This window comes from Mesoplodon densirostris, chromosome 16 (genome assembly GCF_025265405.1).
Source record: "Mesoplodon densirostris isolate mMesDen1 chromosome 16, mMesDen1 primary haplotype, whole genome shotgun sequence".
Taxonomy (NCBI): domain Eukaryota; kingdom Metazoa; phylum Chordata; class Mammalia; order Artiodactyla; family Ziphiidae; genus Mesoplodon; species Mesoplodon densirostris.
In genome coordinates this window covers 65,162,982-65,176,597 of record NC_082676.1, presented here as the reverse complement: position 1 = coordinate 65,176,597, position 13,616 = coordinate 65,162,982, and the positions used below count along the sequence as shown (strand labels likewise).

The 13,616-nt window shown below is 63.4% G+C and overlaps 2 protein-coding genes across 4 annotated transcripts; both read left to right on the top strand.

Moving 5' to 3' along the window:
- Positions 1-783: 783 nt before the first annotated feature.
- TEDC2 (tubulin epsilon and delta complex 2) lies at positions 784-5,053 on the top strand. Of its 3 annotated transcripts, none has more exons than XM_060077668.1 (10): positions 784-855; positions 941-1,039; positions 1,280-1,350; positions 1,448-1,856; positions 2,318-2,371; positions 3,014-3,107; positions 3,280-3,391; positions 3,483-3,584; positions 4,023-4,210; positions 4,517-5,053. In XM_060077668.1, the coding sequence occupies exons 1-10, from the start codon at positions 815-817 to the stop codon at positions 4,664-4,666; spliced, it is 1,320 nt and encodes a 439-aa protein (XP_059933651.1). In that variant the 5' UTR covers positions 784-814; the 3' UTR covers positions 4,667-5,053. The 3 variants fall into 3 exon arrangements, with proteins under 3 accessions (XP_059933651.1, XP_059933650.1, XP_059933652.1); XM_060077667.1 differs by having other exon boundaries at positions 4,020-4,210; XM_060077669.1 differs by lacking the exon at positions 941-1,039 and having other exon boundaries at positions 804-855; positions 4,020-4,210.
- A 5,326-nt stretch (positions 5,054-10,379) lies between these two features.
- On the top strand, positions 10,380-12,872 carry NTN3 (netrin 3). Its single transcript, XM_060078970.1, has 6 exons — positions 10,380-11,307; positions 11,379-11,567; positions 11,657-11,806; positions 11,974-12,024; positions 12,153-12,227; positions 12,523-12,872. Exons 1-6 carry the CDS (start codon positions 10,380-10,382, stop codon positions 12,870-12,872), a joined length of 1,743 nt encoding a protein of 580 aa, XP_059934953.1.
- Positions 12,873-13,616: the final 744 nt, after the last annotated feature.

Genomic DNA, 13,616 nt, shown 5'->3' with positions numbered 1-13,616 from the left:
CAGTGGACCCTGCTGCCCGCACCACTCCTTCCAGCCAGCATCTGTCCCCACAATCCCTCCTCGCCAGGTGTCTCCTGATTCTCTGAAGGCCCCGTTCCCCCATCCCGCAGACATTCCCTCCTGGGATAGCCTCCTGTGGTTTCTGAGACACCAGGCTCTGCTGTCCCTCCACCTCTCTGGGCTCCAGCTCCCCCTCACCTGTCCCCATTCACGCACACCTGCCCCACCTTGGACCAGCTTGCCCAGGCCCATTGCTCCATGTGCCACATCCTTGGCTCCTGGGCTTCATCCGCCTCTGCCCAGGTGCCCACTGATGCCTCCCCTGGATGTCATCACCTCACCAACATATCCAAAAGTTGACACTCCCTCCTCCCTTGTCCCTGCTCCCAACACACATGTAATCCTCACTTCTATCGACTGCAGTAAATACCTACTGGGCCCCTCCATGTGCCTTGCCCTGTGCTAGGTGGCCCGGGGTCAGCAAGGCAGCAGGGCCCTGCTTTAGAGCGCCTTCAATACAAAGACGAAGCCATCCGTTAAGCGATCACAGGTGCCACCATCTACCCGGTTATCCAACCCAGAAGCCTGCGCGTCACCCGAGGTCCTCACCCGCGTTCCCTCCACGGCTCCCGGCCCGAGCTCAGAACCGGAGTCACGGCTTGGACCCCGCGGGAAGCGGGGGACCTTGAGGCGGGATCGTCATCGGGTAGGGCGGGCCCTGAACTCTGGGCTCGGGATTGGGCAGTCCGGCCGGAAGGGGCGATCTTCTAGGCCGGAAGGGGCGGGATTTGGCGGCGGCGGCAGATCGCGAAGAATGGGTACCACCTTCATGTTGCTTGCCGGCAGCTCGCGCAGGTGGGTCCCGCGCCGCTGGAGGGGGCGGGAGGCTGCGCGGCCCGAGGCTGGCCAGGGTGCTGAGCCTCTGGTGCGTCCTTACCAGGCTAGTGGCCGAGCTGCGTGACGCCCTGGACTCCTGCGCCGAGCGACAGCGGCAGCTGGAGCGGAGCCTGCGAGTCTCCCGGCGGCTGCTGCGTGCCTGGTACGCGGACCCCGGGACCACCCGGCTAGGCCTCCCTCGGGCCGTCAGAACCCCGCTTAGAGACCCCGGGCTGGGAGACCCGGCCCAGCGCTCACTTCGGAGTTGCGGGTTGTCAGTGCTCCCCGCTTTTCCTGCAGGCTCTGAGGCTGCGGGTCTGCCCTTAGGCCAGGCGGCCCTGGAGGCCTGTTGGGCCCGGGCCGTGCCTCCTGGCCGTGCCACGGCTGCCTTGTGTCTTCGCAGGGAACCAGCCGAGACCCTGGCTCCGGAGCCAACCCCAGGGCCAGAAACTAATGAAGAGGCCCCATCTGCAGGTAAACCTCAGCCATCCACCTTCTCCAGGTGCTGCCCCTGGCCTGTCTTCTGACATGCAGTGGTGAGGGACCTCTACATGACTCTTGGTTTTTGCAGCATGCATACCCAGCCCGCAAGACCTCAAGGAGCTGGAGCTTCTGACCCAGGCGCTGGAGAAGGCTGTACGGGTGCGAAAAGGCATATCAAAGGCTGGAGAAGGAGACAAGGCCCCCAGCCTGAAGTCTGGGTCCATTGTCACCTCCCCTGCCACCAGAGCCTCTGCCCCACCCAGCACCTCACGCAGGGCTGGCAGCCGTGCATCAGAGACAAAACCCCCCAGGGGCATCCGCCAAACCAGGGTGCATGCCAAGGACCTCCCTGAGCGCAGGCTTCTGTCAGTGGGGGATCAGGCCTGTATGGGGCAAGGGGCTGGAGCCACCAAGCCTGAGTCAGGCCTCAGGAACGAACAAATAGCCCTGTCGGCTGCTTCTCAGGCCCCAGAAGCTTTTACACTCAAGGATAAGGGGTAGGTTTCCAGACCCTCATTAGAGGAACTACTGTCTCTACCTGATCAGATCCTGGGCAGTAGCAGGAGCCTGGGTTTGGGGTGACAGGGAGGATAGGGCATTGAGCTGGATGTGGGCCAGGGGAACCCTAGGATGCCACCCCATGAGGCCCAAGCCCAGAAGCTGGCAGAGTGGAACAGCTGGCTGTGAAGGTGCCATGTTTGATGCACTGGGGCCTGACCTGTGCCGTACCCACTTATCCACCCAGCCCCAGGGCTCCACATGAGCTCTCGAAGGCCTGGGCTCTGCTTTCTCTTCTCTCTGCCAGGTGGGACCTGGACTGGGCTGGCTCCTGTGGTCACCCTGGAAGCCCTGTCTGAGGGGTGGGTGAGCTTCATCCCTCACTGGGCTCTGAGTAGGGAGTGGGGCCTGCAGCCCCAGAGTGAGACAGAGCTGCCCTGAGCACCGGCTTCCCTGACAGGATCCTGCTGCAGCTGCCCGAGGCCTTCAGGAAAGCGGCTTCCCGGAATTCCCGGTGAGGCTGAGTCTTGTGGCTGGGTGAAGGGGGAGGGGAGACCAGGGGAGTGTGGAGAGCAGGGAGGCTGAGGCTTCCCACTGGTAAGACTTTTCCCACAGGTCCCTTGGCTTTCTTTGCTGGGTGGCGACACTCCACATTAGGAGAGTCAGCCTCCCTAGGATGGCTGTAGTCACCTTAGACTCAGCCAGCAGCCTCTGAGGCCCCAAGGCACTTAGTGTCTCCAAGTCCCCATTTGTCTTCCTTGTGGAGATGACAATAATAGTACCAGCTTCTAGAGGTGTTGTAGGGGTTAAACGAGGTGGTGCCTTTTCGGGTGTCTGTGCTGTGCCTGGTACAGAGCCAGCATCCAAAGCTCTTACCAGACATTTTGGTCGCCAGTCACTGCTGGCTCCTCTCCCCTTTTTCCTTGAATTCTCTCCTAGAATTTCCCAGAGTGGGTCAGCTCCGTCCCCTTTTCACGGATAGTGTCCCCCTCGGTTCCCCAGGACCCCCAAAGGTCCCTCCTGACATTCAGCAGAGCCAGACACCCCAGGCTGGGGCTGCTACCCTGGCCCTTGCCTACTTCTCGTGGCCCAGCCCAGCTGGCTGAAGTAACCACGTTGCTTTCTGGTTTGTGGGCTGTGCATGTGTGCATCCCAGCCTGTGGGCCCAGCTCAGCTCTACACAGACCAGTGATTCTGTGGATGCTGCTACCACCGCCAAAACGCAGTTCCTCCAGAAAATGCAGACGACTGTATCCTTCCGGGGCATGGGGGAGTGAGGGGTGGGGGGCAGAGGTTCTGGCTCTAAACCTGGCGAGTCTGAGGAGGAGCAACTCCACGAAGGGCCAGAGCTACTCCAGGACCCAGCCCTTGGGGAGAGCGGAGGGGCCTGACCACAGGGGACTTTCCCTGACCCACATGCAGTCAGGCTGGCCTGGCCCCAGGCTCAGTGCCACCGAGGTGGAGGCGGAGGTGAGGCACCTGCAGAAGGCCTACTTGCTGCTAAGACTTCGAATGGGGGACGAGCTCACGGCAGGTTAGTGGGCCCTTAGTTGAGTCTCTGGTCAGGGTGTGGAGGGCTTCAGGACCGGCGTGGACCTGGCCTGCTCCCCCTGGCTCTCATGTAGACCCCAAGGACTGGATGCAGGAGTACCGCTGCCTGCTCACCTTGGAGGAGCTGCAGGCCATCGTGGGGCAGTGTCTCCATAGGCTGCGGGAGCTATGCACAGGTGAGGCCTGCCCCGCCCGTGCTGCAGTCTGGTCAGGGCCAAAGTCCTTTAGCCACGGGGTGGTGTTGGGACTTTAACAGCAGCCTGGGAGCGGAGGCAGGCAGGCAGGCCAGCCCTTCCCTTTGTCACCCCACTGCATTCTGAGTTCTCTGCAGTTGTGCTGTGGAGCTGGCCAGCACAGCACCGCTGCTCCAATCTCTCTCCCGACACACAGACCCCACCACTCCGAGTAGCTTACTTATTTATCCAGTTATTGAAAAAGTGCCTTGTGACAATCAGAGAGGTACTGGCAGATGCCTGGTATTGCAAGAGTTAGTTGTTTATGGACAATAGGGCTTCATACAGGAGGCAAGGGGAGACTGCATCCCCTTAAAGGGGCCTGGGGAGGAGGTGCCTGGCTTGTGCCCTGTAAGGCCATATCCTCTGTCCTCGCAGCAGTGGTGGAACAGCAGCTGGGGCCGTGGCCTGAGGGGAGGTTCCCCAGGGCCTCCTTGCCCTGTGGAGGAGGAGCAGACCCTATCTGGAGCCCCCAGCTGCTTCTCTACTCTAGTACCCAGGAGCTGCAGACCCTGGCGGCCCTCAGGCTGCGAGTGGCCATGCTGCACCAGCAGATCCACCTGGAAAAGGTACTTATGGAGTAGGGAGTGGGTAACTGAGTGTCGGGGAGCCATGGGCCCTGGGGAGGACTCTAGGTCTGGAGCCTCATGAGGGCTTGGCCTCAAGAGCATATCTGTGCTCCTCCCGCCAAGACCTACCAGGGAAGGGTGGGAGCTGCTGGGCCTGTGCCCCTGTGAGGGTGCTGGAGCTTCTGGAGGAGGGATGGGCTGGGGCATGGTGCCTCAAAGCCGGCCCTGGTTTGAGCCCTCCTCTGGGGGCCCTGGGCCAGCTGGGACAGGGCCCCCTTGAGACCTTGGTCCTGCACCACCCCCCAGGTCCTGATGGCCGAACTCCTCCCCCTGGTGAGCAAGCAGGAGCCGCTGGGGCCACCCTGGCTAGCGCTGTGCCGGGCTGTCCACAGCTTGCTCTGTGAGGGAGGCCAGCGCTTCCTCACCATCCTACGAGAAGATAAGCCTGCTGACTGAGCCCTTCCCGTGGCCAGGCCCACCCCCAGTCCCCCAGAACCCTGCAGCAAAGGCAGGCTGGCTCTGCCCCTAGCCTGACTGTCGGTGAGAGCCCCCCTTCCCTAGGAGGAATCAAATGAATGGGCATTGAGGGGATTTTCACTGGTACAGTGAGCCAGGGGCCCAGAGGTGCCTGTACCCCCTTAGGAAACCAGGTTTCCAAGGGGCGGGGACTGCCCCCTGGCTCTTCCTGAGGAACTTAGGGCCTTTCTAATGGCTGCTAAACCTGCTGGTCAGGGCTCAGCTTGGCTTTCCACAGGCTCAGGAGACCTGAGACTGGTGGGGGCTTTTCTTAGCTACTTCTGTTTTCTCTTGCTGTACACTTAAAAGCTACTTGTGTGACATTAAAACTACTTTAGAAAATTGATATATTTAAATCATACCAAGGTGCGACTTGGTGCATGTTTGTTTTCTTCTTGTGTTTATTATGTACCAAGAATATATCAAGTATATTTACCAAGAATAGGTATATCCTTTGTGTACTGAAGGGAGGGGGCAAAGCCACTCAAGGTGGGCTGCCCTGGGGACTTGCCTCATGCACTGGCTCTAGCATACCTGAAACCTCTCCCCACAAGTGCCTACATTTGTACCGGGCTTATCAAAAGACAAAAAAGCCACAAGCCAGTATTGCAGTGGACGGCCACTGTCTGCCCACAGCCATCTTTCCTGGCACCCATGCCCAGCACCTGCTCCTGTGCCATTGCTGTGGCTGATGTTGGCCCCCTAGACTGAGTCCACCCCTCCCCTGCTCCACTGTCACCTCCAAGGCTCCTACCTCCCCTGTTGAAGGAGCCACTGTTTCTTGGAAGGCAAGAAAGTGTAGAGGTCAAGGTCACAGCCTCTGGGTTTACAAGTCACACATCTTGGGTTTACATCATGACTTGTTTGCTGCTCTGGGACTTCCAGCAAGATTCTTGAAGACTCTGAGGCTCAGTTCCCAGTGTTGTCCCCACTGTCATACTGGGGTAGTGGTTATTACCACTGGGCTGAAGATGAATAAGATGGTGTTAGATGCTTCACAGCTCTGGACCCTGGTGAGGGCTTCGAGGCAGTGTCCCTTTCATGAGCTTTTAGTGAGCACCTGTGTGGACCAGGCACAACCCTCAGAGCTAGGGCAGTAGCCCTTTGTGTGGACAGTGATGTGTGAGACCAAATAACACCTGCTTCTGCCCTGAGAAGCCCAGGCCCAGGAGGCAGATGACTCCTGGAGAAGGCCAGGTCTTCTGCAAGCCTGATGAAGTGCTGCAGGTATGGGGGATGAATTGGGTGAAGTTGAAGCTGCCTCAGAGTAGCCCCACCCTGCAGGAGGCCCTACTTGTAAAGGGCCCCACAGTCCAACAGGCCAGAAACCTTGGACATGGAGTCCCAGGTCCTTGGGGCTGCTGGGGGCCAGATGACAGACCAAAGTAGAAAACGAAAAATCAGGGCCCTCACTGCACTGAGGGGGCCTCCAGGGAGTGGAACTCCAGAGTAGGAAACCCAGGGAAGGGGGAGAAAGAGAGAGAGGGAGCCTGGGGTACAACCACCTCCTTCTGGCCACTCCATTCTGCCTCCAGAGCTTATGTCCAGGTGCTGGGATCTGGAGGAACCCTTAATCTCCAGGGCAAATCCCACCACCCCCCTGTTACTGGCCACCCCAGAATCCGTTTCCATAGCAGGTGGTCTTCACTGCAATTATTTCACCCACTGGTTCTCTTAGTTTATTGTGCACCTTATCTGTTGTCAGGGGTTCTGTCCACCTGCATCTCTAGCTAAGCGCAGATGGGCACCCAAAGGTTGTTGACTCAATGACCCACCTCTCCAGGGCCAGTCCTGGGCACTGGTGGTGTCCTGCGGACCTCTGTGGGCACCTGGGCCTTCATGGGCAGGGAGGTGCCAGCAGATAACATGAGGGGAGAGATCTGGGTAGGTCCCAACACAAGGCACCCAGAGCAGAAAAGGGAGACCCCCTGCGAGTTAGCGCCCGCCCACCTTGATTCCACACCACGCCGGGAGGCTGCAGCGAAGAACTGTCCCCGTGGCGTCACTGCATCGCCGGCCAATCTGCTCCGACGTGGCGGGCAAGCGGGGCTGCAGGGGGCGCCCACGCCCACCCGGGGCGCAGACCCCGCTTCTGCAGCATGAGCGCGGCCGAGCACCCGCCCCCGGCCGAGGCCCCTGAGCCCCACGGGGCCCTACGCTCGCTGCCCTTGGCTACCGGCGTCACGGGGGGGCTCTTGGCCGCGCTGCGTCCTGCCGTTCGGCGCCGTGGTTCTGCTTGCAGGCGCCGCTGCCACGGCCATCACCTCGTTGCGCGGATCCCGCCTGGACCTGGCCCAGGGCTCGGCGCGGGCCTCGGGCTACTGGCCGCCGCCTTCCTGTGCTGGCGCGCACGGCAGCGGCGGCAGAGGGCCGGGCGCGGGGGGCGGCGGGAGCCGGGGACGCCCTGAACCCACGCGCCAAGCCCTCTCCCCTGCGAGGTCACGGCGAGCCGGCGCCTCCTCCCTCCGGATCTCGCCTGGGCCCGGCTGGCGCAGTGCCAAGCGCGTGTCGCGGAAGCCTTCTCCCCAGACGCCGTCCCCAAACCATTCTGTTCTGAACCCTCAGGATGCCCGAGCTTTGGGCACTTCGAGCCATCTCCCTCCCCTCCCCCGACTCGGCTCTCCCGCTCCCGCACCCGCCTCCGCCCATGTTGCTTTTGAGCGTTTCGCTTGGCGCGCAGAGCCGGCCTGGCTGAGCGCGGGGCTGGCGGCAGTCTGCGCGGCACGGGGGCCCTGCAGGGTATGCAGGGTCCTGGGCGGCGGTGGGCCGGGGACTTGACGTGGCTACCCTCCTCGGGGCGAGACACAGTGGGCTGTGTCCCCCTCCCCTAGCTGTCTTCCCCACTGGTTTGGAAGCCCCTCGAGGCAAAATAGGCGCTCAATAAATGTTTGTGCTATATATGAACAAGAGGTGGCTTGCAAGAGTCTGGCGGGGACAGTCGGTCCTGGGCTAAGCCGGGAGTATTTGATCAGTTGGCCTTTTAAAAGAAAGACCCCAGCTCCCTGAGACATGTCAGGACCCCCTCGGTCCCTTTTCCCCCATAGAGGTTCCTCGAGCCCCAGAGATAGCAGCTGTCACTCTGAGTGGGGGCAGGGGAGGGGAGGCCTGCAGCAGCCTGAGTTGCAGGTGGGGAACTAGAGGCTGAGCCTCTTCTAAGGTGCCAGGAAGGGGCAGGGCCAGCAGAGAGGTGTGAGGTCTGAGAGGCCCTAGTCAAGGACTGGGGACAGATGGTTGAGTCCCAAGGAGCACTGAGCCTGGGTGGGGGGCTGTGAGGAAGGCCCTCCCTAACTCCCTAACGCCCGTCACACCATCTGCCAGGGCTGCCCCAGGGGCCAGAATAGAAAGCACACCTAGGGCCACTCCAGAAAAGTGGGGCAACGACGCTCTGGGCCAGGTACCTGACTGCTGACCCCGATGAACACCCTGCAGGCTGAGCCCTGGGGGCCTTCACCCACACCAGAGGCCACCAGATGTTCTGCAGACCCTACCCCCAACTCACGAGGAGGCTGTGCTGCACACAAAGTCTGCAAGGCTGGGGAGGGGGAGCTGCTCCCTGCTTTCCTCCTTCCTAGCAGGAGTCCTGAAGTCCAGACAGCCAAGTTTTCCCTGGAGTCTTGTCTCAGGCCCCGGGGAACCACTGGCTTGGGCCTGGGCATTTCTCCCCACTGTGGCCACCTCCTTGCTTCTAACGGTCCCAGAAGGATCTATCACACCTCCCGCTCTCCCACCAGGGCTCCCCGCCATCCCAAGCATGTTTGAGGCTGATGATCAGAAGAACCTTGAAGAGAATGGTTGGGAAGTTGCTCTTTCTGAACTTGACCCATCCCAGAGCAGAACCATGCTCCCTGCCAGCTACCTCATTCGTGCATGGCTGTTTGTTATAAGGGACACATTCTCTTTATTGGGAAGTTGAGGGACAGGCCCCAGTGGCACCTGCTTTGTGGGGTGAGGGGCCCCCTCAGCCTTCCTGTTGCTGCCAGAGAAGAAGAGAGAGGCCAGCAGCCCCTCTGGCCCTCCTGGCTCAGTCTTTTCAAAGTCTCCTATTATCCTTTCAGTCCCTTCACCCCTCACCCCTGAATTTGTGCTGGTTAGGCCTGGTGAAGGGCCTGACCAGAGAGTGTCAGTCACTCCAGGTAGCCCATCAATCACCCTGTCTTCCTGCTGCTCCTTCTCCAAGGTCAAGCCCTTGTGTGTCCTCCTCTTCTCCTTCAGTATCCCCTGGGAGGCTTCTACGTCCTCCTGCTCCTCCTCTCCTAAATAGCACAAGGATTCTGCTCTCTCCATCTTCTTATCTGTCCTTGCAGTGTCTCTGGCCCAACCGAGGGTGGCAGCCCTGCCTACACAGACACACCCATGTGGTGTCCTCCACTGACAGCTGGGCTTGGTCTGGGGTCAGCCTCCCATCTAGAACTTCAGGCCTCAGAGCTGCTCCCAGGTGGGATATATTCCCATGTTCCCTGCCCCCTTTGCATGGCGCTGACCCTTCCTGGGATGCTTTGCCTCCTCCATCAAGGAGGGACTCCAGTCTGTTGAGCTCCCTGGCTACATCCAATACCTATGTGGCTCATGAAATCCCAACAGCTTGGCAAAGTTGAATAATAGGCATCTGGCGGATGAGAAAACTGAGGCTTGGGCAGGTTAAGGAATTGAAACCACACAACTAGAAACTGGAGCAGCTTGGATTCAAAATCAGACCTGGCCCCAATCCTGGGTTCTTTTTACTACAACAGACTGCTGCCCTGGGGACACCCCACAACCACCAGCCCAGCTTGGCTCCCTCTGTGTTGAGTGTGCCCTGTAGGGACCAATGGGAGCATGCGGGTCCCACCTTCAGATCCAGGGCCCAGCCTGCCTGATGGGCCTGAGGGAGGAGGCAGCCAGACCCCCACCCGGCACGTGGCACAACCCCAGGAGCAGTCAAAGCCTGGAGGCAGGCCGGGGGCCGGCTGGGTGGTCCCCCACGGGCTGCCTGGCTGAGCCACCCACTCCAGAGCCCTCCCGCCAGCACATTCCTGGCTCCCCGGCCCCTCCCCCGGCTCCAGGGCCTCCCAGCCCCCTCCCCCGCTGGCCCAGCCAGTGTCTGAATCTGCTTCTGATTCCGGCTCTGCCGACGAGGCCCCCTCCCCGGCCCCCTCCCCTCCCCTCCCCACCCCTCCCTCCTTCCCGGCCCGAGCAGCCCCGCCCCCGGCTGCGCCCAGGCTTGCGCCTGCTGCGCCCCCCACCCTCTACTGGCACAGCTCACCCGCCCTCGCTGCAGCCGGGAGGAGGCGGCGGCCGGGGCGCCCCAGGCCCCGCCCGCCCTCGGCCGGTCCCGGGAGGCCGGGAGACCTGCTCGACCCGGCCCTCGGTGGGTGAGTGCGAGCGGCGGGCGGCGGGCGGCGGGTGGGGCCTCTGCGGGCGGAGGCGCCGAGAGCGGGGGCGACGCCTGTCAACGCTCCAGGCCCAGCGGGAGGACGCGCCGACATCCCCGCTGCTCCGCTCGGCCCGGGGCGTAACGGCGGCTGCGCCCACCTCTGGGCCCTGACTGGAGCGGCCTGGGGCTCTGGTTGCTCGGCACCGCGGGCCAGCGGGCAGAGCCTCGGATCGGGCTCTCTCTCCCGAGGGCAGCGGCGTGGGCCCCCGGCCGGCTGGCTGACCCACGGCGGCTCCGGCCATGCCCGGCTGGCCCTGGGGGCTGCTGCTGGCCGCGGGCACGCTCTCGGCCGCGCTGAGCCCGGGGCCGCCGGGGCCCGCCGACCCCTGCCATGACGAGGGGGGCGCGCCCCGCGGTTGCGTGCCCGGCCTGGTGAACGCGGCCTTGGGCCGCGAGGTGCTGGCGTCCAGCACGTGCGGACGGCCGGCCACGCGGGCCTGCGACGCTTCGGACCCGCGGCGGGCACACCCCGCCGCCCTCCTGACCTCTGCAGGGGGCACCACAAGCCCGGTGTGCTGGCGTTCGGACTCGCTGACGCAGGTGCCCCTCAACATCACCCTCACAGTGCCCCTCGGCAAGGCTTTTGAGCTGGTGTTCGTGAGCCTGCGCTTCTGCTCTGCACCCCCCACTTCGGTGGCCCTGCTCAAGTCGCAGGACCATGGCCGAAGCTGGACCCCACTGGGCTTCTTCTCCTCCCGCTGTGGCCTGGACTATGGCCGCGTGCCTGCCCCTGCCGATGGCCCAGCTGGCCTGGGGCCCGAAGCCCTGTGCTTCCCTGAGCCCCAGGCCCAGCCTGATGGGGGTGGCCTTCTGGCCTTCAGCGTGCAGGACGGCAGCCCGCCAGGCCTGGATCTGGACAGCAGCCCGGTGCTCCAAGACTGGGTGACCGCCACAGACATTCAAGTAGTGCTCACAAGGCCTACTATGCTGGGGGACACGAGGGACGCCACGGCCATGGTCCCTTACTCTTACTCAGCCACTGAGCTCCAGGTGGGCGGGCGCTGCAAGTGCAATGGGCATGCCTCCAGGTGCCTGCTGGACACCCAGGGCCATCTGATCTGCGACTGCCGGCATGGCACCGAGGGCCCTGACTGCGGCCGCTGCAAGCCCTTCTACTGCGACAGGCCATGGCAGCGGGCCACGGCCCGGGAAGCCCACGCCTGCCTTGGTGAGGCCTTGGAGGGTGGCCTGGGGATCTGAGACCAGGCCAGCCTGTCCCTGACTTATCCCTCCCTGCAGCTTGCTCCTGCAATGGCCATGCCCGCCGCTGCCGCTTCAACATGGAGCTGTACCGACTGTCTGGCCGCCGCAGTGGAGGTGTCTGCCTCAACTGCCGGCATAATACTGCTGGCCGGCACTGCCACTACTGCCAGGAGGGCTTCTATCGAGACCCAGGCCGTGCCCTGAGTGACCGCCGCGCTTGTAGGGGTGAGCCTGCCGCCAGCTACCTGCACACTCTCACCTTCCGGTTTCCCACATCCCTAGTGGGCTTCTGACCATCCCACTTCTATCCTCAGCCTGTGACTGTCACCCTGTTGGTGCTGCTGGCAAAACCTGCAACCAGACCACAGGCCAGTGTCCCTGCAAGGATGGCGTCACTGGCCTCACCTGCAACCGCTGTGCCCCTGGCTTCCAGCAGAGCCGCTCTCCAGTGGCACCCTGCGTTAGTGAGTGATGCTGCCCTGCTTAGACCACCTCAGCCAAGGTCAACCCAGCTCCCTGCTGCTGCCTACCTGGGCCCCGCAGATCCCCCTGCCCCCTCAACTGTCCCCTGAGCCCTACAGATTCCCTTGGCTCCCTTCAAAGGAAGGCCTTTATCCCGTCCTCTCCACAGAGACCCCTGTCCCTGGACCCACTGAGGAGAGCAGCCCTGTGGAGCCCCAGGGTGAGTGGAGGTCCCAGAGTGGGCATGTCCTTGGCTGGAAGGAGCTATGGATTCCAGGAGGGGAGGAGGATAGGGTGGGAGAAGGAGGTGCAGATCGGTGCCAACCTCCTCCTGCGCCCTCCTCCCAGACTGCGACTTGCACTGCAAACCTGCCCGTGGCAGCTACCGCATCAGCTTGAAGAAGTTCTGCAGGAAGGACTACGGTAGGCCGCCCTCAGGCCTCCTGCCCCCGTCCTCCTCACCTTGCCCTACTTTCCCTCTGTATACCCTGACCCTCGCTGGGCCCCAAGGCCATCCCCCGGCCCTCAGGTCCTCCGCTGTCGCCGGCCCCGCCCTGTCAGCCCCCGAGGCCTCTCGGTGCTCCCGCTGCGTTGTGTCCTCTTTGTGTTTCTCCTCCACCTCGCCTCCCACCCCCGCGGGCGCCCTGTCCTCCTCTGCGCGGCCCGCCCCCTCCGGGGCCCGCCCCGCCTGACCCCGCCCCTCTCGCCTCCCCCGCAGCGGTGCAGGTGGCGGTGCGCGCTCGCGGCGAGGCGCGCGGCTCCTGGACGCGCTTCCCGGTGGCCGTGCTCGCCGTGTTCCGGAGCGGCGAGGATCGCGCGCGGCGCGGGAGCAGCGCGCTGTGGGTGCCTGCGCGGGACGCCGCCTGCGGCTGCCCGCGCCTACTACCCGACCGCAGCTACCTGCTGCTGGGGGGCGGGCCGGGGGCCGCGGCCGGGGGTCCCGAGGGCCGGGGGCCCGGGCTCAGCGCCGCCCGCGGGAGCCTCGTGTTGCCCTGGCGGGATGCGTGGACGAGGCGCCTTCGGAGGCTGCAGAGGCGCGAGCGGCGGGGGCGCTGCGGGGCAGCCTGAGCTCGCGGGCCGGGCGGGGGCCGGGCGGGGCGCTTCTCACACATCAAGGCACACGTTCATCCAGTGCATCCGCCTGCCGAGAAGTCTTTGCTCGCGTCGCGCGCGTCGCCATCTGGGCCCCCCGCCCCGACACTGCCCTGCGCCTCCCTCGGTGCCTCGAGCTCCTGCCCAGGAGGGCCGTGACGGACGCAGGGACACCCCCGCCCCAACACAGAGGGATGTGATAGCCCCAGAGAGCTGCTTTGAGGCCCCCTGGGGCAGCTGTCATCCAAAGGACTCCTTGGCCCCCCCACCTTCAAGCTATCTGCCTCCTCCAAGGGACACCACGATACCCCCAGAAGGCTGTGAACCCCCTGTGGGGCCGAATACTTAGAGGCTCTGCGAACACCTCAAGGGCCTCTGTGACACAGCCCCCCGTGATGTCGTGGTTCCTCAGCGTTCCCACCTTCCTGAAAGGCACTGACACCCCCCTCAAATAGTTATGAACCCCACTTCTGATGCCAGGACCCATAGAGATCTGCGAACACCCCAAGGGCCGCTGAGACTCCACCCGCCCCCGGACTCTGTGATCCGCCAGAGAGCGCCCTGACTCCCCAAGAGGCACTGTGGCTACCACAGACGCCTGTGGACCCCCATGGAGCTCGGTGACACTGGCTCCCCCGCCCCCTGTCAGGACACGCAGAGGGCGCTATGACTCCTCCCCCAACGAGGACGGCGGCCTCTGGTTCCCGTCTGTCCCGCAGG